This window comes from Epinephelus fuscoguttatus, linkage group LG19 (assembly GCF_011397635.1).
Source record: "Epinephelus fuscoguttatus linkage group LG19, E.fuscoguttatus.final_Chr_v1".
Lineage (NCBI taxonomy): Eukaryota > Metazoa > Chordata > Actinopteri > Perciformes > Serranidae > Epinephelus > Epinephelus fuscoguttatus.
This window is the reverse complement of record NC_064770.1, coordinates 9,718,368-9,743,476: the sequence shown is the minus strand read 5'-3', so window position 1 is coordinate 9,743,476 and position 25,109 is coordinate 9,718,368. Positions and strand designations below refer to the sequence as shown.

Genomic DNA, 25,109 nt, shown 5'->3' with positions numbered 1-25,109 from the left:
GCAGCTGCATTCATCTGTTACTATGCGGTGCTGAAAAAGATAGACATAAAGGTTAACAAGCTCTTGAAATTTTGACCGGAAATGAATGATGACTGGCTGGAGTGGATGGAGTCTTTCAGTATATCTGATCCGAATGTACAGAAGGAAGAAGGGGGGGCTTGTTTAAGGTAAAAAGGGGTGTTATGTTTCTCTTTATTTATCTATTTTTTCTGTTATTTCTCTGCCTTTACTACAGAAAGGAGAAACAGGATAGGAAGCAGGGAGGGGAGGAAATGAAACAAAGGTCCCCGGACTTGAATCATGGTGTTTCAGCTCATGGTCGGCATCCTAACCCCCTAAAGTCACATGTATGCCCGATAAGTTGCTATTCAGAGAGGAGAATTATGACATTAGGAGTTACATAACAAAGTGCTCAATGCTCCTACTGGTGGGTGACATAATGGGAGCTTGGCCGCTCTGACACAGTAAACAATATGGTGGCCAACTGGTGACAAACAATCTCATATTACAGTTGTACAATAAGGTAAAATATGTTTGTGAAAACATTTTAGGCGAGAAATAGGCAACACATCAACAGAATCTTGGCTCATATTTTTTTGTCGTGATTTTTAGCCTTCTTTTTTAAACAATGACACCCACTTCCTGTTCACAAATGCTTGTAGTTTCTGAAATTTAAGCTGGAAGGTGAGCGCAGGTAGATCTGAATGCTGGTAAGCTGGATGGACGTTTACCACATTTCATTTACACATACTGCCAACACTGTTAAGATACAAAGCTAGTTGAAAACCTGCAAAGTATCCCTTAAACAAAGACTTCACATGTGGTTGCCATGTCTGGTTGTAGTGTTTTGTGTACGTGTGGGTTTTTTTTTAATAACTTCTAAATTCAGTTAAACTTAACCTAAAAGTAAGAACACAACAGAATGCCTCTCTCGGCCTTTTGGGAACAAATGTCACTTGAACACTATGACACTTGTCACTTTGCCCTGAAGAGTAGCACGCTCCTTGTAACTATGAGTTTTGTTTCAAATATGCCAGAACATGTTAGAGGCATTATTCTGTGTGCAGTCGGTAAACAACTGTCTCAGATATATGAAGTAACACCCTCAGGTCAACTCATTTCCCATCGGGTGTTGAAAATGGCAAAATAGTTGAATGCATCAATCTCTAGTTTTTCTCAGAAATATATTTGTACAGCTTAAGACGTCTCAGTGACCAAACAAAATGCGTACAGATGGCCTGAGCCCACACTCTGCCCTCTACACCACTTTCCATTTTAATTTAGGAACAATCAAGTGTCACGGCAGGGGGAAAAAAAGGGACTGGAGTTCTGGGTTGTAGGTGTCACACTGACTGAGGCTAATGGCTACTCCATTGAAAATCACAGCATGTTTGAGGCAGCACAGCAGCAGGCAGCCACACCATCACTCATGTTTGGTGTAAAAAACAGGGCTCGCTGGACAAGAAGGTGACTACAGTTGAGTAGCAACGATCGTGACAAGGCCAGAGCTGAGGGCAGGAGGCAGGGCCCCAACACACCAGCCAGCTGCTAACCCCGACATCCAGCACACCATGTCCCCTCACAGGGCAGCACAGGTGACTGCAGGTGTATCCAGGAAGTGGTGAGTAATGGTCAGGAGGGGAGGTGGGGTCACATGTCTGTAGGGTGTTCCAAATAAAACAGATCCTGAGACTCAGGCACAGAAAATAACTAAACTGAGTTGAGTAGATAAATGTGCTATATTAAGTGATACTCAACGCAGATTTAGCAGATTCCTCATTTAGAGAACGCTGGCTGTGATCAACTTAAATTCACGAGTCATCTCACAGCCACCAGGAAACTAAAAATCTTTCACAACCACCTCTCAAGCCTGCAGAGGATAAGGCAGATCTAAAGTGGAGTATTAAATTGTTTGAAGCTGCAATAAAACACCTGTAAACACACCTCTGACTGCCAAACATTTGATTTAAAGGCGTTTTGTGATCCACAAGTAAACAGGAGAGCACTGTGGGATACTGTAGCCACTTGCTCCTGTGTGTTACAGTGCTTTTTAGAGCAGAACGCCGCTTTACATCAAACCAAACACCTTGTAGCTGTCAAAGACCAACACACATATATATATCTGAAAAGAGAGAGTGTCTCAACAGCATCAATGCAGACCTAGTCCTGTATTCACTGTATGGTTCACTCAGTACAACCACAAAAGGAAAGTTTGTATGATGCATTTCTTTTTAATTTCTTTTGGGATCACTGGTGATGCTAAACATGTCATGCTTCGAGGGTGAGTATGTTACTGAGGGAATCATGGGCTTCATTTATCAATATCAAAACTGAAATTAACGTTGATTTTATTTGTGATTTTAAAATCAAAATCGTATTTTATCGGCTGCTGGACCTCTTAGTGTCCTCTTCCACACGTTATTGCTCAAAAATATGGAGGAAGTACAAAGCTTTGACTGGAGCCATTTTGAATCATTAGCCAGGGTTGTAAAGAGCCCTGCAAAAGCGACAAAACCAGTCAAATGAATAGCACGCTAAGGGAGGGTGCAGACAAGGGAAGAAGAGTGAAAGGTGCAGCTAAATAACCCCTGTGTTACTTAGCCAGCCAGTGGACAGCATGTGGATGCTGCTGTGTTTGTGTGTTGTTTATGCGAGCTAGCAAGCCGCTGTGTGGGGGTGGCGGGAGTGCCATGATTCAGTGGTGTTGTGATTTTAACAGCGGGGCCCAGGACGGGCGGTTTATTTTCGCCCGTCGCCCTGTGAGTGACGGTCCAATCAAGCTTGGGACGGGCTGTCAAGCCTGTCAGGCTGAGGAATGAGAGGAGATGGGAATCAAAGACACAGAGCAGGACCGAACCATGATGGACAGACCTGAGCACAGCAGCCACGCAGGCGAGGGCAGGAGGGAGGGAGAGGTAGGGATGAAAGAAACGGGGGGGGGGGGGGGGGGGGGCCCCCACAGAAAATGGAAATATGTGTTGGCAGAGAAAGGAGGAGGCAGAAAGTGAGGGCTGGAAGAAACCAAACTGAATTGGAAAAAGTGGAGAACGGTAAAAGGCAAAGAAAAATCCCACATTTGAAGAATCAGGGTTTGTGAGTAAATATTGTGTCATTAGTTTATTCTTACCAATCCATCGCATAAGTGAGGTGAGAATCTGAAGATATTTGGTCTTCTGGGCGTTGAAGAAGGTAAAAGGCCCCAACAGAACAGTGAAGACGCTCTGCAGGAAGGGACAGAGAGGAAGAGTTGATTACTATCACTGTTCTATAAGACAAAAAACATCTTAACATCTGGCTTTAATTATCACAGAAAGGGATGATGGGAATGAACCAAACTCATGGTCATGTAAGCAGGCTTTCAGTCAGGACCTTCCTTTACTACCCAATAATAAGAGCGGTAACACTGAGAAACCGAGGCAATAACAGTAAAATGTCACCCTCCACAAATGATGCCGTAAATGTCAGAGCTTGTCTATTTGATTTACAGGCGATGAACATTATGAACATCTGAACAACCTTACCTTTGAGATACTTCTAATTTTTAATCAAAGGTTTCTTAGACTGTGTAAGACATGCATTAAATCAAGGTTATGGTAATTCTCCGGGCCATATGCTGGTGTGTTATATGACTATTATTAGAGCTGAAACAGTTTATTAATCAGTTTGTGTAATGACAGAAAATTACTTTAATAATAAATCAATTGTGTTAGTTGTTTTTTGTTAAAAGATGTCAAACATTTGATGGTTTTAGCTTGTTAAATGTGATAATTTGCTCCTTTCCTCTGTGTTACATCAATATAAACTGAGTATCTTTGGATTCTGGACTGTTGGTCGCACAATTTAAGTTATTTGAATACTGTGCTGTGGGCTCCAAGAAATTGGGATAGTTACTATTTCTTCTTCTTTTTTTTCAATAAATTGGATAGACACCTCCCCTTGCCTTCAACACTGTGGTTTTATCCCACTTTGGTGTGTTTGTTTGACCCATGTTCATTTTATCCTGCAGCTCTGTTTTCACTGCCCTGACATGTCGTTTTGAAGCGCCAGTGGAGACGCATCTGCTGTCAAAATCCCATCAGCCCTCTGAAAGATAGGTGAACAGATAAACAGGTGGTCCAATCCATAGTCCACCAAAAATGTTCAAATCCTCTCAGGCCACAGCTCTGATTGCCTATCAGATACTTTTCTTTATCAAGAGCTGCAATCAGAGGCAGTGGCTCAGCTACTGTAGCTGCAATTCCATCAGCTCCCCTCCTCCTCCTCCTGATGCTCTCAGGCTGGACTGCACACTTTGAGTGGCATGTGATCTCAGGGGTAGTCACTTGTGTACCATTTCATCTGAGGAGCAGACTGCAGGGTTTCAAACAGGGACCAGTCTAGACACACACTTACATCATGCACAGCTCTGTGAGGACAGAACAGGACTGCAGTTCAGTGTTGGAATCAGAATCAGGTTTATTGCTCAATGGGTTTCACATACAAGGAATTTGCCTCAATATTTATTGATATATATATTTTAGGCAAATATAGAAAGAGAGATAATTTTATTAATTTATTATTTAAATATAAAATAGAAATGTACAATAAAAACACAAAAAATATATTCATTAATTCATTTTTCTTGACCGCTTATCCTATTGGGGTTCGCGGGGGGGTGGAGACTATCACAGGGCTGACACATAGAGAGAGACAACAATTCACACTCACATTCACACCTACGGCCAATTTAGAATTATCAGTTAACTTAACATGCATGTCTTTGGACTGTGGGAGGAAGACAGAATACCCAGAGAAAACCCACACTGACATGGGGAGAACATGTAAACTCCACATTGTGTAAAGTATATCTGTTTAAAAATGCAGAGAGCTGTGCAGTGTTTATGGTAACAAGGATGGATTGTGCAACATACTGACTAAGGAGTTTGCAAATGTTCACAATAAATATTTTGAGAATATGTGATTATGAGAATATGTGCAATAAGGATTCATGTTCTTGCAAGACATCAAGTTAGAGACATGTAAAACATATAGAAAAAAAGGTTGGACATAAAGACAGCTACTCAACACTAAAAGCATATCTTACACTTTGGGGTTTCCAAAGTGACTCTCTTAGTGCCGGGAAAAATCTTTTAACACTGCAAAAAATAATTTCAGCAATTATGAAGAACAAGCATAAAATCTGTAATAAAAAGAAAGCTAGAAACTTGGCACTCTGAGAAGCCTTTGCAGCACTTTCAATCATCCGTCCAACCCTGAATGTCAGGGTCACAGGAAGAGATATCACTAAAAGACATGGTCCAAAAAATAGACCTTTAATTCCACTGAGGCTAAATTCACAAGATGTCATTCTCTTCTACTGTAACTGTTACTGTTACTGTTGTGGCTTAGGTGGACATGGTACATGTGCCTGTTAGCATCATCACTGTGGTGTACTGATGATATATTCTGTAGTTGAAAACCGTCCCTTAGTAAATACACAGTAAGGCACAATCTGATTTAATATTTTTACCCCTACGTCTTGTTTTCCAGTGCCCCTTTGCCTCTCGGAACAGAGTTACAAGGTGTAGTGGTTGATATCTTCCCCTAAGAACTGGGACAACCCTTCAAGACCCTGATATATAATCAGTAGTCATCCATGCTGGCATGATTTTGCAATTATGTCATCCTCTGCTGTGGTGATTTCACTTGCGTGGGCTATAGGCATCCTTTTGCGGTTGTTAGGACTCTATCAAACAAGTCATCAAATAAAAAAAGAACACTAGTTCATTACCAGGCCAATTGTCAATGCTCTGTAGGTCAATGTTTGCAAACTATGCTCCTACCCTCCCAGTCTGTACTGATTTTAGAGGAGCCGTAACTAGTGCAGCAACTTCACTACTGGACTTAAGTCCAATTTTGGGCATTGTATGCCATCAAAGGGGGGGAATACAACTTCAAAATATTTCAAAATATGGGAATCTTATGCTCAATAAACATCATCATCATCAGCAATAAACATGTAATGTTAGTTAGCTAGCTAGCTAGCTAGCTAGCTAACTACTGAGACATCGGCATACTAGCAATTTCTTTTGTTTCGCTTGTTATAAGAAACAGTGAGTGTCTTAACACTCAATTTGAAGTGTGCCTCTGAAAAACTTCTGTCTGGAGGGCCATGTAGCCCTAACACTCTGCCCTCTATCCCAGCAAGAATCAGGACACCCTACCACTAGATGTGAACATGCAATATGGAAGAGTAAGGGCTAAGTGTTGGGGGCAAGGGGTGTTTTGGGATTGGGCCTAAGTCAGGAGTCGAAGGGGTTGCTAAACCAAACCATCCAGGAATTCCAAAGCCTTGACTGAGAATGGGCAGAGAAAGATATATTCCCATATAAAATGTTCCATTCAAGTTCCCTCTCACACTTACTGGAATATGATATTATTCTACTGATATTTTAAGCACACAAACTTTGACTTAACATTAATATAAGTTGATTCTAAGCCAAGATCCAGGAAGGAGAAATCATGGGAGCAATTTTGAACTAAGTTATGGTGTAAATTAGTAAGACAGTGGTGAAGCAAAACAGTGATTTAAAAGTATCTCAAGATGTCCAACAGCACCCTGCAGAGTGTTTCCTATGTTTGTACTAATGAATGAGGGAACAAGAGAGCGATTTCCAACACAGCTAGAGTCAGCTATTATTTCCAGATGTACAGATGGACAGCTGGAGTATCTGTAGGTGTGAGAGAGGGGAAAAATCATAGCATTTAATTCTGCTGAATAATGATGATGCCTTTGTGTCTATATATTAAAGTATTACCAGCTGTCTTCCTGGCAAAGTGCAGCCTAAGCTAGAGCCGAGCCAAAGCATAAATCTGCAACACCTATTGGAGGTAATGAATGAACCATTATGAAGAAAGATGAGTCTGAAGAAAAAGTGAAATTAATGGCAGCTGGCTGACAGACAGCAGTGTTTTAGCCCTGAACGTTTCAACACGGTCTGTTCAACCTTGGTTTCTGACTAAAGATCACTTTGTAAACTAAAGCATGCCAATCGGAGACTAAATCAAGATATATTTTTGACTTTTCAGGGGTACATTAATAAGCAGAAAGTTGACCAAATGTTTAACATACTGAGCTCAAGTTTTATATATGGTAAGAGACTATGATTGTTTTTAGCATTATATCGTGACTTTTTGGCAAAAGAGTACACATAATCCTTCCTTTATTTGTTTCTTTGGAGCAAATGTTATAGAAATAGGATAGGATGTCCTCTGAAATTTTTCTTTACTTGTGCCAATAAATATAGCCAAATTTTTGCATGATACAAAATAATATAATTTTTCCAATGCCTGAGTTTGAAGGCAGTGAACCTGTTTTCTACAAAACCCCAATTTCAATTTAAGGAAATGTGCCAAACTTCCTGTGCATAGGTGTTAAGCTCCAAAAAAGTCACAAAATCAAAGGGCTTTTAAAACTGTAGAGCATACGGCATCCTCTATCCTTACTGTGTTCACACAAAGCATGAGGTGGACTTTAAATTTTATGTACACGTACAATACGTACAAGACATGTCAGTACAAGCTTAAAATGTTCTAACTCATGGCATCATGGATCAGATTCTCCAGGACGACCTATAGCACACTGTGGGTCTCCTCATAGATCAGACCAGAGACAGGCTTCACCATGGAGAGCTAGACAGCAGATAGCAGGCTTGGTGATTCCCTGGATATTATCACAAGAGGACTTTACAGTGACAACTGGTGTCTTTTCCGTCCTTTGCCTCTGCCACTCATCTTAAAAAAAAATTGATTTCTTATGAGTTCTAAAGAAGCTGAACTTGCAAACAAACACAGGCACACTTCCACACATGCCAAGTGTCTCTGTTGCGAGGTGGTTTAAAGCTAACGTTTGTACAGTTGGTAAACTGACTGCATGGGTGAATCAACGCAGACTGCACAAACAACATTTGTGTTAATGATGTGATGCAATACATTCGCTTCTGCCTCTGTCTTTACACATATTTAGCACCTTGGTTTGGATAAGGATAAATTTCATTGGTCAGTAAGTCCTGATAGTCTATTTCTAAAGCTTTTAACATATACATATTTTAACATGGTACATATCAGCTCAGAGAGACAGATCTTAGTGCTCGTTCAAAATCCAGCATAGTGAGCAGAGATAGTAATATCCCTCAGGGTTAATGGCTGCTGATTTTCTCAACAGCTTCAGGACCAGTCATGAATCAAGTGCACTTCCAACACCTTACAACCTCCCATAAAACCACATACCAAACAACGGCCTGAGGACATCAGACTGCTCAACTGAATCTCAACAAGAGCAACACAACACCACTCTGAAAATAAATAACTGCAACACCTCCTTCTTTATACAAAGAGCTGCATTTGCACTAGTCAGATCACCAGCAACAGACAACAATGTGACTTCTGGGGATGTGCTTTGTATTTCTGGCCCCATTTTGACTTTTAGTAGCATATTCCTATTAAATTGGTAGATAACCAACCAAACATTTCGGACCAGCTGTCCAGCTGTTTTTAACATCACCGGGAAATGTCTCTCAAAATCGAAGAGCAACGCAGGAGAAAAATCAATCACAGGAAAGGTAAGGGAAAGAGATTTATCTCTCTAGAACAGCTTCAATAGATCAGTCTGCCCCCAGCCACAAGTCAAGTTATGTGTTGAGAAACGGTAACCCCAACAGCAGTGGATTCAACAGGTTTTAAACTAAAAGGAAATGACTACATTTTATCAAAAGGTAACTCTGAAAATCCTGAAAATGATATCTCACACATATCCACAATTGGTTTTTGTGCATTCTGTCTGTTAAATCTTATCTTGACAATATCCCTATGAACACCATTTTATGCTGATTTCTAAAACCTTGGTAGTCTTGAGGAAATGGCTGGCACTAATGCTAGGTGTGAATGACTTGAAGTTAATGAGCTAAAACATGCGAAACCATCAAGATAGTCCATTAACTACACAATGAGGACAAAAACTAAATATTGGAGGAAGCATGTACCTCCACAACAGAGACAGTTAAGGCATGGTCCTCTGAGAAAACGCCTCTTGAGTTTAATAAAAATAAGCTCATAACAGCACCAGAGCCACACAGCAAAGGGAAGAAGGCACAGAAAATTTAGAGAGGGAGCATGGGAATGGAAAAAAGTAGAGGAAGTGTGAGTGGGCGAGTGTAAAAGCATCAGATGCCATGTGTTGTAGGGTGACTCAGACCCAGAGAGTTGGCATGACCATAGCAGAGCAGAGAGAGAGGCTGGTAGGGTCACCAGAGGCATGACCAGCAGGAGATCACACTTCACCATTCCACTTTAAAAAAATAAAGCATTGCTATTGTGCACTTTCAGTATGATTGCGTTCTGAGGAAGAAGCAGGAAGCATACAAGAGGTGGGTCCAGTCCAAATAATCCTGCAGACTGCTAATGCCACATGAGCTTCATGATGCATACTATAAATTCTTAAACAGTGGCCTCTATTTGAAAAAGTCTAATATAAGAGAAAGACTCTTAATTCCAAGCTTCTCTGATGGTCAATAAAACTCACGGACATTTCAAATTAAAAAGCAACTCCAGGCGCGCAATTCCTTCCTTATGTTTGCAGTATTTTAATGTGAAATATTGCTAAAGTGTAGAGTTTTGGTCTTGGTTGTTATTTGAAAACCAGCTTTTATCTGTGACACTGTGACACAAAGTGGTGTGCTTAAATAATGTGGTCCTCCTTAATATCTACCTTCAAAATCAGACACTTGTATAATCACCCACTATCAGCCAATAAGAATATACGTGTCAGGTCGTCCCCTTCTCTGTTCTTTTCTGGCTTCCATAATAGATGAAAAAAGGGGTCATTGTTGATGGCGCTCTATGAACCACAGTCTTGTATTAATTTGGCAAAAAACATCCTGTGTGGTGAGCCTGGGTTGTAGATACTATCTCTACTCTCAGCGAGGAACATTAACACATAGATCTCTTCTTCTTAACAAAAAGTGGAGGACCACAATACACCCATTTTATTTGTCCCTCACTGTGTGGTTCTGTTGCAGTGCATTAAGGTGTCACATAATGTTAATGCTGAGAGTTTATATGATCGCTGTTATACATGCTGCTGAGATATAAAGGCATTTTGTTTTGCACCTCAGAATTCCTGATATTTCAAACAGTAGTAATTACGCATCACACAGTACAGGCTTAGAACCAGTATCCCTGGTCCACCTCAGCTAGGAAATGTGCAGCAGTGTCAGGCAGAGAAATAAAACTGCCAGACAACAGGAGAACAAGAGATAAATACAACTAGAATTTCATAACATGGACAGATTGAATGACACTTGGTTCCAATGCATTTATTCATTTAATACTTTGTTCAGGCTGTTCTAGCAATTTCATCTCAGTCTTGCTCGCAAGGCCAACATACAGATTTTTGTCTGCTTTTTTGCTTCGTCGCAACAGAAACTGCTTACGTTTCATGCTCACTTTAATAAATGTCTCAATAAACAAAAACAAATTCTGTCAGGAGAAAAGTGGCATGAATCAATTTTGGCTGGATCCTTCCCCTCCATTCCCTTCTCTTCGGCAAGCTGATGGGTTTTTGCTCCTCCAGAGCAGCACACTCATCAACTATAAGCATTTCACTTTTGACAACAAAGACATTCTTAAAAATCAGCCGTTTCTCCTCCTCAGTATGAGACAACACTTTCAGCCATAGCCACCTGGCCGGCTGCAATCACACACTTCAGTGAAACACAATAAACGGTAAGTCTGAGATGAGAAACTGCAAAGGTGACCACAGCAATGATGGATACAAACACTGAGATTTGTCCTGTTACCTCTCTCTAGAGGACACAGACTGAAGGTGTAACTGCAAATACTGAGGAAAAAAGAAATAAACTGTCTAATATGTGAGGTCATAGCCATTCAGTCTTGCAGAATGCATGAGAGGTTTATCATGCTTACAATGAATCCTACTGTAATAATGATGGACAACTTATTAAGCAGTCCAGATTTACATTTTGTGGTGATTTTAACATCATTTTTGGGACCTCTATTTAAACTCCTGTATAATAATGTACCATTGAAACGTACAAATAGTCAAAAGAAACATTTGATGGTCATACTGGGATTCCTGAAGTCAGATTGTGGCATAATTGTCACAGGAGACATGTAATAAAACTATTATCAAACTTAAAACTAGAATTTCCGCCTCACGGTTGTCTGTCAGCCCAGTAACAGTTTAAGTTCACATCCATGTCTGTCCAGATTCATATGTAGCCATGACAGTTGGCAAATCTTTAAACATGGGTGTTGCTGCAAAGAAGCTACAAATTCTAAAACAGGGATACTTTAGACATATGCTCAACCTGACAGCAGAGAAGATCTATACAATCAGCACAGTTTCAAGGTGGAAACCAAAGATTAGTGTCAACGATTCAGTATCTGACCAAACGTCTCGCCCTCTGCTCCTGAGTTATGAAGCAGAAAAATGGCAAAAAAGTGCTTTTGTTGATGCCACAGGAAGAACCTTTGACATTTTGGATAGAATACGTCATCACTTCATCATTTTATCGTGATAGACATTTGTGTGAAATTTGGTTAAGATTAGCATCTGATTTCTTGAGTTATGAGAAACAAACAGAACATTAACGCTCTCAGATAAACTGACTTACTCAGTGTGGGCAGAATTAACAGAAATTGATGCATTACAGCAACACAGCCATCATTAGCATCACTGTACATCTCTATACATTTTTCAAGATGTTTTGGAGTTGTGCACACTGCTTGTTTTCATTTCTTGAGTTATGGACAAAAACATGTTTTGCGAGGTCACAGTGACCTTTGTCCACCAAATTCTAATCGGTTCACCCTTGAGTCTGAGTTGACATTTGTGCCATATTTGAGAAAAGTCCCTCAAGGCATTTATGTCGCAGTCACGAGAATGTGACAGATGTGAAGTCACAATGACCTTGGCTTTGACCATCAAAATCTAATTAGTTCATCATTGAGTTTAAGTAGATGTTTGAGCCAAATTTAAAGAATTTCCTTCAAGACCTTTAAGATATTTTGCCCTCACAAGAAAAAGAAGGTCACAGGGACCTTGACCCTTGACTGCCAAATTATTATCAGTTCATCGCTCAGTCCAAGTGGACAATTATGCAAATTCGAGGTAATTCCCAAAAGGCTGTCTCGAGATATTGTGTTCATGAGAATGAGACAGACGTGAGGTCACAGTGACCTTGACCTTTTACCACCAAAACCTAATCAGTTCATCCTTGAGTCCAAGTGGCTATCTGTGCAAAATTGGAAGAAATCACTTCAAGGCATTCCTGACGTTCATTAGAATGGGATGGGTGACCTGGAAACATAAAGCCTCTGACCATGGCTGTTGCTGATGTGGCAGCAAAATAAAAAAGAAGCAGAAGAAGAAACCCCTGTAATTACAAAGTACATAATGTGATTTAGCTCTAAAAATGTCAAGCAACCACCAGACTGAAAGATTAGCTGGACATTATTACACAAAGTCTTTCCACTGATGTTTGAATAAATAAACGTGAAAGGTGGACCCGTTTATCTTGTTTGTGTTAGTTAATGGACAGCTCAGGTAAAAAATCTTTTCAGCTGTTAACTCCAGACAGTGAGACAGAAACAGAGATCTCAACTGAAATAACTGCCATCTCCTGGGACCTACTTTTTACAGACCTATCACAACATGTGTTTCATTGTCATTCAAATGGACCCTTGATTCTTTGTAGTGACACCATCATTATTTTGGCTCCCAACAAACAACACCTTTGTTGCCAATTGCCCTACTAAGGTCCAATTACAGACCATGACCTAAATCATGACAAGACTCAGAGGACAGAATCTTTTTTATCATTATGTTAGAGCCAGAGGGCCAAACAACTTGCTGCCTCCTGTTGTCTAAATCTAATTCAGTATTTTCCATCTCTCCACATGGCAGCAAACATCTCCAAGCAGCCAGGGTTACTTCACATGGTTATATTTGCGCAGAACTCAGTTTAGAGCCTCCTGCTGAGTGTGGACGACAGATCAGATGTTGAACTTGACAGCCCTCAGGTGTGAATTTGGAGCATGGGGAATGAGAGCACAGCTTTAAAAAACAAATTTTTAAAATGGTAACAAAACAGGGGCGTCCAGGTGGACCACGGGTATACAACGCTGAACCATGTAATAACAGTGTCTGTGGTTCCAGTATGGTTGGGGATCTTTATAGCATGTCATCCCCAAATCTCTCTCCCTGTATATCCTGTCAGTCCTCTACTGTCTTCTACAAAAAAAAGCACATTTTAAAAAGTACTTTTCTACAACTTTCCCAGTGCTGTCTGTGATGCTGCAAAGTTATAATTTGGGAATAAGAGATTAATGGGGCTTAGATATGGTGAGTGATCTCAATAATGGCGAAAACCAGACACCAACTTGCAACTCAGGCTGTAGCTGTCAATCAATAAAGGCCAGTGTTTTGGATTTGCGCGGATGAGAGAGTTCAGAGAGTATGGAAAGGCATTTAATTGGCATTACATTGCGTCACTCAAAGCCCACAAGCCAGTCCGCTGGTCTCATTAATCGCCACATATGTGAGCATTTCTCCTGAGCCACGTGTTGCATCAGCTCTTCATCCATCACAGTTGGGTTTCATAAGTCAAACCCTGACCGTCCATCTCATTTAAGTAATTAATCAACATATTTTTCTGTTCTTTTCTGTAAGGTCGGCCAAATGCCGCCATGGCACAGATGTCCTCAGGCTCTTGGACATCATTGTAGCTGAATTTATACCCAAAAGAGCCATATGAGTGCTTTGTTCATGACTGCCAAGCTGTCAGGAATTGGAGAATCATGAAATCACTGCTCAGTTTAATAAATGATTCTGGCTGATTTTTTGTCTGACGCAAAGAAGGTCAATGGTTAAAGTCCCTGGGGGAGAGCAGAGATCAGGCTAGGGAGAAAATCATAAGTGCCCTGGTGGTTCCATGTGGTAGTCCAGCCTGGACATTGATAATCCCCTCACAATCAAACAGAAAGAAGGATTATGATTCCCAATCCCTACGGTCCCGAGATCCCCAGCCATTTGTGTCTGATGTTAATCTTTATTCCAAACAGATTTGAAACTGGTAATGGTGGTACTGCATGTCATCATCACTTTTTCTTCGTGATTAATGATCAGTAATTTTCTGTCATTGCCATTGTCACAGCAGGAATATAAAACTTGAAATGAATCATTCTGTCTATTAAAGAAAGCAGTAAAAAGTTAGATATGATTAAAGGGTAAAGTTAGTGTTGATATATTAGAGGTAAAAAAAACTACCTGATGAAGATCACGTATCCAGCTGATGTTTATATCTTTAACCAGCAGCACAGCTTCGAGGTTTTTGTCCGACATCTCCGCCTGTTTGTGACTGATTGAGTCATTTTCAGAATTTCCCAACCAAACGCGTACTCTTTTCCCTAGATAACACTGCCCTGATTAATTAATGCAAGTAAACGTGCTAAGCGATAAATTGTTCATTGTCACCTGTTGAGCTAAATCAGACATCTCAGTATAATGAACAGATGACAATTACCTCAGTCATTAAATATTTGTGTCTTTTCTATGCAGCATCTCATCTCATTTCCCCTAAAATGTTACATCATACAAAAATGGGATTATTCAGCCTGGTCTTACTCCCAAGTCATCAAACCTGCCGCTTGGGCATTGTCCTAGGTGTCAATATAGTGCTGCCGGGGACATAGTTAAGCTTCTGTGTCACACATGGCTTTTCACCAACTCCACTGTAAAATCATCAGCATCATAATTACATTTTAAGAGCAACAAATGTCATTTAAAGAGCATGAAAGTCCAGTTAGTATGGGGGGAGGGGTGGTGGGGGGGTCCAACAAACACAGGAGACCAGTGTTTGAGACGCACAAACAGCAACATCAGTTGTGGTGTTTGTTCCACTCAAAGCCAGGTGTTTTTTTTTTGCAATATACCACTGCCTTTCCAGTTGTGTTTGTGCCACTCAAAGCCTGTTTTTTTTTGCAACATCCATGACCTTTTCCTTACCACAACGAAAAAGATTTGTTTTGTTTCCTAAACTTAACTGCTGACCCCTTCAGCGCCAAGATACAGTACAAAAGGGTGCTCCGACGTCATTGTAACCAGGCTTCTGTCCAAGCCACAAAATATGATGAGTAGGTATGAGATCACATTGAATTATTTCTCCTGTTGTCACAGGAGGCAGTCCTCATTTTAGTTGAGGCAGCACGTCTCCACTAAAACACACTGGCGCTTTTGTTTTCAGTCGTTTAGCCTACTGTAAATGCAAGATGTTTCAAATACAGAAAAAAGCGCACGACAAGGTTTTATGATTCATTAAAACATTTTGCATGACATATTTTACCATTACCCGTTTAACGAAGCCATAAAACCTACATAAAATGCCGGATGTAATTAATCACAAGATGGATTTCACAAAACAGACGTATGCAGTTTCAATTCAAACAACTCTACACCAATTGAAACACAGATCTGGGCTGCTTCCTCACCAGCAGAACTGCTGAAAAAAACTGCAATAATTCAAGACCTCTACAACTGCATGCATCATTTAACTTTAATTAAGACCTTGAGTTGAGACCTTGAATGTGTAAAGTATAGAGTCAGGCAATGAGACACTTTTTTTCAGCCTACAGTTTGACAGAAATTAAGATATTGCTCACATTCCCAGAGCACATCCACAATTTGCTTTTCTTCTCATTAAGACTGATTATGATAAATCAGTAGAGAGAAATGAACCAAGTATTCAACACACATTTAGACGCGTCACAGCCCCACAATACTGTCTGTATACAGTCCATATATTTTGTGTGTGTGTGTGTGTTCACGAGGAATCAAGACCTAAAAAAGACAGATTCTTGAGATTTTCATACAATATTTCATCTTAATGAAGCAAAACAAAATAAAATGCTCTGTGACTGCACGAGGCTCAGAAAAACACCACTTCAACTACATCATACACACATTACGGAGCAATTCATTGTCTTGGTTCTGACATGTATGATAAAAGACTTTGGGGTTACCTGACCATGGTGGTATGGAATAGAGATGGCATAAAATAGGCCATAAAAGCCCAAGAGATACATACAAACCCTTATGATAGCAATAACAAGTCAACTGATTCATTGAACACACAGGTAGCAGGGAAGAGAGGGAAGTAAGACAAAGATGAACATGATTGTGAGGAGGGGGGGTAATACAAAGGGGAGCAGGGACAGTGCCTGGGAGGCAACACAATGCAGTTAAAACCATATAGGAACTGTACGTTTGTCAGGATGAAAGAGAGTCTACCCTCAGCATCATTAATCACCAGCAAAATCTCCATCAAGCAGACTCAATTAACTTAAATAAATAAATAAAAGAATGGATGAATAAAATGATTTGACTAGACATATTTTAAGAACCAATTAACAAAACCATACATGGTTCTATCTTATTCTATCAGAACAAAGTACGCTGTTGGTAAATAACCTTGTATTGGAATGGCAACATTAAGCAGCATCATAGTTTTTATGTCTGCTAAGTGACATTACACAGTCATTTATAACAAATACTGACAACATGAGTGCACTTTGGCAAAAAGCGTGGAGCCGAAATGACAAGTCAATGAAGCGGTTCGTCAACAAACAAATTTGAAAACGAATCTGATAACTGAATAATTTCAGGGATTCATTTTTCAGGAAAAAAAATGTTACTATTCTCTGCCTTTTGCTTTTCAAAAGTGTTTGTTTTATATCATTGTAAATGTAGTATCTTGAATTTTCACACTGCATTTCAAACAAAACACGTGTTTTGAAGAAGGCGCCTGCTTTTGTGCCTTGTTCTGTTTTTGATTAAACGAGTAATCAATTAGTCAAAAAAGTACAAACAGCTTATTGGAGTAACAGGAACATGTGCATGAAAAAAACAATTTAAGTATAAAGTTTAAACGTGAATTGAGGCCATTTAATGAAGTTAATTTGTAGGTACAGCTAGTGAAACTATCCACACATTATGTGTTTTCTACACAATAAACAGTGTGAATGATGCTGTGTGGAGTGTAAATTCAAATTACAGCAGATACAGAAAAAAAAATTGCGGATTCTTGTTTAAAATAAAAAAGACCAACGAGCAGTGTGCTGGAACCAATGAGAAGCAATAACAACAATGGAGACCACTACAGACAAGATAGATGTTGCTATCGAGGCTGTTTAAAATTGACATGTCTCCTTAATCAAAACTATAGTTTTTTTTTAATTAAGATACCTGGGTGTCTAGTGATTGGTTGGGGAAAATCTAATCCCCCTCATGCACAGAAATCAGTAAAAGTGTTGGCAATGTCAGACTAAAGATGAAAACGGAGTGTAATGAGTTGAGAATTCTGTCTCATATAAGACAAGAAAAAGCTATGACACAGTGCTGGCATGTATGAACTCATTTTCTAGAACTTAGCCTTTTATGTGTGTTATGACAAGCCACTGTTCAGCAAAGTTAAAGTCAACAGTAAAAACGGAGGGCAGACAGATTTTCATAAAACATCTTTGCTCTACAAATTGGCTGCATTTTTTTTAGTGTCTGCGGTGTTTTACAAATCAGCCTCCGTCTAGGTGCCATTTTAAGGTGTTGACAGCGCATCAAAATGATTGACAAGCGTTTGCCTGGCAAGCTGGACTGCAAGTTTTGCTGACTCAGAACGTAGAACAAAACCGTAGAAAAATCTCAAGCTGATAAGTAGATGACACTTGTCTGAATTAAAAAAACAACTCAATTATAAACATTATTAAGAAATGACAGATTCAGGGTCAGTGTTATGTTAATTTCTCTGCATATTTTTGTGTTTTATGAGATGAGACTGTATAGCTGAGGCCTTATCTGCAGCCAACAGAAGCCTCTCCATCCATCTCTTGTGTGACTGTCTTTGTCAGCTCTGGATGCTGCTCACAACCCTCTGGGTCTTTGGGTCACCAAGCTACATAAATATAACTTGTGCGCGCACACACACACACACACACACACACACACACACACACACACAAAGAAAGAAAAAAATACCTAGCACAAACACACATGTATAGATGAATAAATAATGCTGTCCCTCTCTGAATACACTATGCATCCTAAACACAACTCAAGCAGACTTCAGAAAACCAGTGAACCAGGCTGTGGATGGACTGTCAGGCCAAAACGATTCAATTCACTGGAACCCCTTCAGCCACTTTGTTCAAGTCTTGGTCTGACATTATTTTGTACAATCACTTAATAACAACATACATAAAATTTACTATTCTTATTTTAACAAATGGTCAAATAAGTTACAACAGTGAAAGGAGTGTATCAAGTGAATATATTCCAAATTTACACTATTTTATTTAGGCCAAGCTGTTAAACAACCGAATGTGTTCAAATAACATTTAACATTTGAGAATGCTGGTCTCTTTTGTTAAATGAAAAAAAAAAGTATTTTTCTCAAAGTAAAATAAAAAAGGATACTCTCTGAAATAGTACTGAAATTCAGGTATTGTTTTGGCACAAAATTCCAAATAATACTCAGTCTTGAGCATATAACATAATTTAACACCGTAGTCAACACCAGATACAGCAACTCAACCAGGAAGGCCGTAGCCATGAAGACAACATTGGTGGGGGGGCCAAGTCTGCCGAGTGGTTGGCCCCTTTTCAGAATTTGAAAAATCATTTCCTCCTTTAATCTTATTATATTATTTATCATGAGCAAGTACAGCTATACAGTAAACTACGCAAAAATGTAATAAATGAAAGCTTCTATTGACTACCTAAATTACACATGCAACAAAAGATAACTGATTACTTAGACTTCACATGGACTATCTGCCAAATAAGGTAATTTAAGCTAACCTAAAATGCCTGTGTGCACTATTGTTGGTTGCTGGGTGAATGCGTGGCTAAGTAACTTACCTATGATAGCTGACATTAGTGACTGTTGATGATTAGCACTTGAAAATGGGCCAAATTTCATTCTATGCTATTACTGACACTTTTTAGCTTAATACTATTTATTTTCACAATTACAGGTCCAGCGCATAACAATGCATTGACATTACCTTTTCATGCATGTCCTGACTGAAGTGAAGTGTTATTATTGGTTCTGTGTTTCAATAATAAGGTTCCTATCAACTGATGGGATGTTAACAGATACAAAGCAAGCAAGTCGAATATGTTCAGAATGTACAGGTCACTAACTGATGCGTGGATGTATGCTAGCTAGCTACTGGAGCTACTACAGAAAGAATTTGTGAGTTACTCAACACCTGAAGGGCAAATATCTCCTGCTCCTGTATCTCTTCTCCCCTCAGGAAATGTCTTTTTAATGTTCTGTTTACCTCGCTGAGACTCTGGATACTGTTATACATTAACTGCTGCTGTTTTGACCCATGTCAACATTGGAAAAATAAGACTACTGCTGTCACAGAACGCCCGCTGATGCATGTCCTGCTGCCACTGGTGTGTGGGCTGACACAGATAATAATAAGAGATTCTGTTTAGACACATGTCTCACGCTGTCAGTGTTTTTTGGCCTTAAGTGTAAGTGAGTAAATAGAGGTAAGGAAATATAGGTAAGTAAACCGGGGAGTCACAGCTGGTGTTTCTCCATATAGAAGCCTGCAGGAGGCAAGACAAAGTCTCGTTAATACAGGACTCAGGATCGTTCACCTGCTTCTTTTAATAACACTGCTGTTGAGTACTATGTGTTTTCATTGGATAACCTGATCACAGCCTTGTTTGTGTGCAAACAAACAAGTGTGCATATTGGCTGATACTGCCTATTTTCGTGCAAAACAAAAACAAGCAAAGCTGCACAACATGGCATAGGAGGTGTGTGAAATGCGAAATCAACACCCACAATGCTAACTGCATGACAACTTTTGCTACCCTTTAAAACAGTAATGGTCAGTGGCCAGATTCCTGACTGCAATGCTACATACCCAAAGTTACAAAATGTGACTAAAGCAAATGGAAATGGTAGACACAATACTAGAATAAACTCTTAAAAAAAGATACTGATATAAAATCTATAGACAAACTCTCAAAGCACCTTTCATCTAATTTGAAACACATCCAATGCAGTAGCTTGTACTGTTAATTAGGCATGTGGCCCTGGAGATTACCATGTCTTCACACGATTAAAGATAGGACTCTAATGAGGAGAGGGAAGACAACTCAGAAAAAAGGAGAGGTGGAGGACGGATAAAGTGAGGGCAGAGATGCAAGAAGAATGTATCATCATGTTTCCTGAGACAGAGCGCAGCATCGGTCAGTATATTTTAAACCGTGAATAAAGATGGGATGAGAATAAAACAAAAGGCAGCCAGGTTTTGGGGGTCAACTTTTGACTGGGGGCATTATACTAAAATAGATTTAATCCAAGAACTTTTTCACTAAAAGTGCAGGAAAATTAAGTATGTAACATTCAATTTAAGCCATACAACCAAATCTGATAGAAAAAATATAGAGCACAGACACCCTTAATTTTACTGCAGTGTTACTACATCACAGTAATATCATCACTGTCAACCAGAGACTGATGCAATATGCAAACAGAATAATTATGTTGGTTGGACTATTTGTGGCAGAGCTCAGTGTGATTTAGCAGGCGATTACGATGTTCCACTTCCATGGTTTTAATAACAACAAAAGGTCTTTCAACAGAGAGCGCTCACCTTTTACATTTACTTTGTTGATCTTGTTTACAAACTCATAATGAAAATTAAGCACAGATTATGCTGCAAAACAAAAACTAAGAAAGGCAGTTACACACTGAAATCTCTATGATATGAACATGAAGCCTCTTTGCAGTACTTAGATTTGGCCTATGCTTGAAAAAAAATTAATTTGTACGATGTGTCACCCCACCATCTCAGTAGGGATAAGTGTTATTTAGTTCTTCCTCATGGCCACACTAAAAGATTGGGTGAAAAGAAAACCTCTGAGTACACTAGCACCTTTGGTCCTATTCTTACTTTAACTGTATTACAATTGTTGTGCAAAAAAGTAATAAACTAGAAACTCTGGAGAGGATTTCTGCCAGGCAGCCATGTTCTAGCCAAAACGCAACAGCCTAAACAAATCACGGCCACTCTAGACAATGCACGTGGTGCTGCTGCACCCGGTGGAATTGTCCCTTCCAGCTTCCTAACAGTCAAGATGGCGGCAAAGATAACTAGAATCACCATCTGGCTGTTGTATAAATCCACCATGAACCAGTCAAGTCCCCCTCTGTTCCTGTAATATGACGTTACATAATGGCCAGGAAATTGTTTTTGCAGAACAATATGTAACAGTGAAGATGACCTTTGACCTTTTGAATATAAAATGTCATCACTTAATAATTATATCCTATTAGACATTTGTGTGAAATTTTGTCATAACTTGCATATGAATTCTTGAGCTATGGCCAAAAACATGCTTTGTGAGGTCACAGTGACCTTGACCACTGATCACCAAAATCTAATCAGTTCATTTTTGAGTCCAAGTGGACGTTTGTGCCAATTTTGAAGAACTTCCATCAAGGTGTTTTTGAGATAGATGCAAGGCCACAGTTACCTTGACCTTTGACTGCCAAATCTATCAGTTCATTGATTCCAAGTGAACATTTGTGCCAAATTTGAAAAAAAAAATAAAAATAAAAAATCCAGCAACACTGCAGGTATGGAATTAATCTGCAGATGCACCAGTTAAAAATAAGACCAAACTTTTCCATGGATGTCAGTTTATGAGCCACAGCGAAGGCCAAAATGAGGCCTGCAACACACAAGGTTAAGGCTTGTTGTTTTTAGCCAAGCCGATTGCCACAAATACCTTTTGTTCTATGCTTTTGCTGTGTGATTTTGTTGATTACTTGTGCTCCCTATTGGTTGATTAAGATCAGCGAAGAGTCAGCAGTTGATGATGTTATAAAACAGTCAATAAAACAGGGTTTTCCAACAAAAATTAATCACCACAACCATGAGGGGTCCTTGAGCATACACAATCATAAATGCACACAAGAAATATTAGGCTGATTGGTCCAGTAGTACTCAAGACTAGATCGTACAAAGACAGATTACGCTGAGATAATAAAAAACATATTCCCATTGTCATACAGAAAAGCACTACACTGTCATCTGTATAGGCTGTAAAAGGTTTTACACTCAGAAATCTACTTTGAATCACTGTATACAAACATGGCTGGGATTAATAAGGTAATACAGAAATTAAATTATTTCGAAATAGATTGGTCACTGTAAAACATTAATTACATTCTGTTATAGGGGTACCCCAGGCTCAATGCAGCAGAGGCCAAGATATACTGACTTTGCAACCCCATTTATACTTATTCAGTGTGATATGGTCATGGTGTTGGTCAAGGAAGGGGCGGGAGTTCAGTATCACAGCCAGCCATTGAGTATTAGATGATAAATAATTCAACCTATTCAAGCAAAGATGGGTTTGCAGCACTGGGAAAAATGGCACTTCACAGACATACAGTAGTCAATACACACACTAACAATTCACATAGAAAGGTGTCAATCAAAATATGTGCCTCAAATAAACTCTCCCTATAAACTCATAATATTACCTTGCTAAATAATGTGGAATGTACTTTAAAACATCAAAAAACTCACAAGAAAACTCCAAGGCACTCGCTCTTAAAACAATTAAAATGCCGTTATTGTTACAGTATGGAAGGTCACGTTAGACAAACTACTTTCAAAATACTTTCAAACCTGTTGCAGCTGTATTTAAAAACATGCATTCACCGACATGTGTTCCTCCTGAAAGAAAAGGACAGTAACTTATCAAAGTTAACACCGACGAGTATCCAATTTGCTGCAGACTGTATGACTTTGAACAAGCTGCTATTTCCAAGACATTCCCCTAATTAAAACTCATAATGTGCCGTTCTGCTCCCCAAAAAGGAAACCATTACACACCTACCTAGGTAAAAATAATGAGCAACAACACACAGTGAAGATTTATGACAAGCTTGGGACATATCTGGGGAGGAGATGAGAAATGATCATTTGTGCAGTTTAATAGGACGATAGTTATTTCACTCCGCCCATCATCCCAACTATTGTTAAAGGGAGACAGAGGAGGAGGAGGAGGAGTAAGAGGAGGCAGCTGCAATACAGTACAGGACACTTTCTACCCAAATTACACTGATGATAAACCTTGTGAACAAATCAACAAAGAGGAAATTGTGTGAATTTGCAATACGTCAAGACGTAATTGAAAAAGACAACGATTGGATATTCCATTTTCCTCCCTGGGTAAGGGGCACATTGGGTCAGTGGACAGCACTTAAGCAGCTGTTCCCTAAGGAGCGACTACAGAGCACCATGACCTGACTACCCAATCAATTCAGAAAGACTCGCAAGGTGGACTGCTGTGCCAACCTACAGCATAATAACCCACAAACATGCATCTGGATGCGTAATGAGCTCAAGGTTACACCTGGTCTTAGTGTAGACAGCTATTGTTAACCTGTCTGCATTTTAAACATGACCACAAACTGCTGTAAATTTCACGGAAATCACCCTAATTTGCCTTCAGCCAGTGAGACCATTACATCTCTCTGAAATGTCCTTGTACCAGATAACCAGCTTCACACTCCTTGCATCCCGCATGTAGATTTGTCTCCCCCTCCTTCCCCCTGCGCTCTCCCTCATTCCAAAAAAGAAAAAGAAATTACAATGAAACGATCTTATTAAAGCAGTAAAAGGGACAAATGGAGTACATTTACTTTATCTTTCCCTCCAAGGAGAGATGCTCACAAACAACTGTGTCAATTGGAAAAAAGCACAATTCTTTAAAGAAAAAAGAACAAAACGAAAAAGAGGAATAAAGCTATACGCTCAATTGCACCTCCCTAAAACTAAAGCAGTCTAATACAAATTACTGTAATAAATCCTCCCTTCATAAAGCTTATAATGTTCATAGCTGTTTTAGAGAGATGTTGATTCAACTGTGCGATCGTCTGGATGTAGAATGTAGTTTGTGATGTTGCAGAGTTTTATTGCATTACACAGAGATGTGTTTTTGTTATTTAGCTTACCCTCATCGATATAAATGGGGTGTGGGACAAAATCCTGTCAGCTTCAGCTATCCAAATTCGACAAACCAAGTAGATATATACAGTTTTACAAGCCTTAGATAAACTTCTTGATTAATTTTTGCAAAGGAGGACTGTGGATTTTGTTCCCTGTTACTTTCAGTGCAGTCAGAAGAGATCTCTGAACAGCCAGTATGAACAGGGGGAATGATTATGGCAAGAAAAGCTCATATCGGCAGCTGACTTTTGTTTTAAGATTGACTTGAAAGATTGAATACCTATCCTTTAAAAGACAAACTATATATCTTGTAACTGCCCTCCAGATTCACACATGTACATTTTCTGACGAGACATCCCATCAGAAGGACGACATCATTTGTCAGCACCTTCCAAACTGCCGCAGCAAAAACAAAACCTGTTTCAGTATGGGTATAGTTATGGTTTGATTAGGGTTTAGGCACAAAAATAATGTAGCTAGTGTTAGACAACCCTAAATCCTAACTCCTACATTTCCCACTATGCAACTCAATGGCATCTTTCATTACACACTCTCTGCCTGTTAAATACCTTTGATTTTGAAACTCTGCATCTCCACCTTTAAACTTTGGAAAGCTTCCCCCATGTTCTAGAGACATCATGGTTTGGGGTTTAATTTACTACCTTGTTAAGGTTAAGGGGACCTTTGTTGTCATGGTTACAAAGATAATAATTTAGTTGAGGTATGGGAACAATCATGTTAATAGTTAAAATAAATCAACGTTGAATTTTGGTAGGGAAGAGAAAAAAACAGCAATCTAGAGGGTGTTCTAAGTTAAATGTAAACGTGTCACTTTTGGAGCATTTGCTGAAATGACTGATGCTGTAATTTTTCTTCGGAAGACAGTCTCATCAGGACCGAACACACACACACACACACACACACACACAAACACACACACATACACACACACACACACGGTGCCCTTGACCATGCCGTGGTAAAAAGTGATATCTGATAAGACTTTA

General features: G+C 39.5%; 1 protein-coding gene across 1 annotated transcript in view; it reads right to left on the bottom strand.

The window, feature by feature from the left end:
• The window catches only part of tmem104 (transmembrane protein 104), a 77,090-nt gene that overhangs the window by 18,661 nt on the left and 33,320 nt on the right, over positions 1-25,109 (bottom strand). Inside the window, exon 9 of the mRNA XM_049560487.1 lies at positions 3,128-3,221. Within this exon, the coding sequence (XP_049416444.1) occupies positions 3,128-3,221 (94 nt within the window). The remainder of the gene's footprint in view (positions 1-3,127; positions 3,222-25,109) is intronic.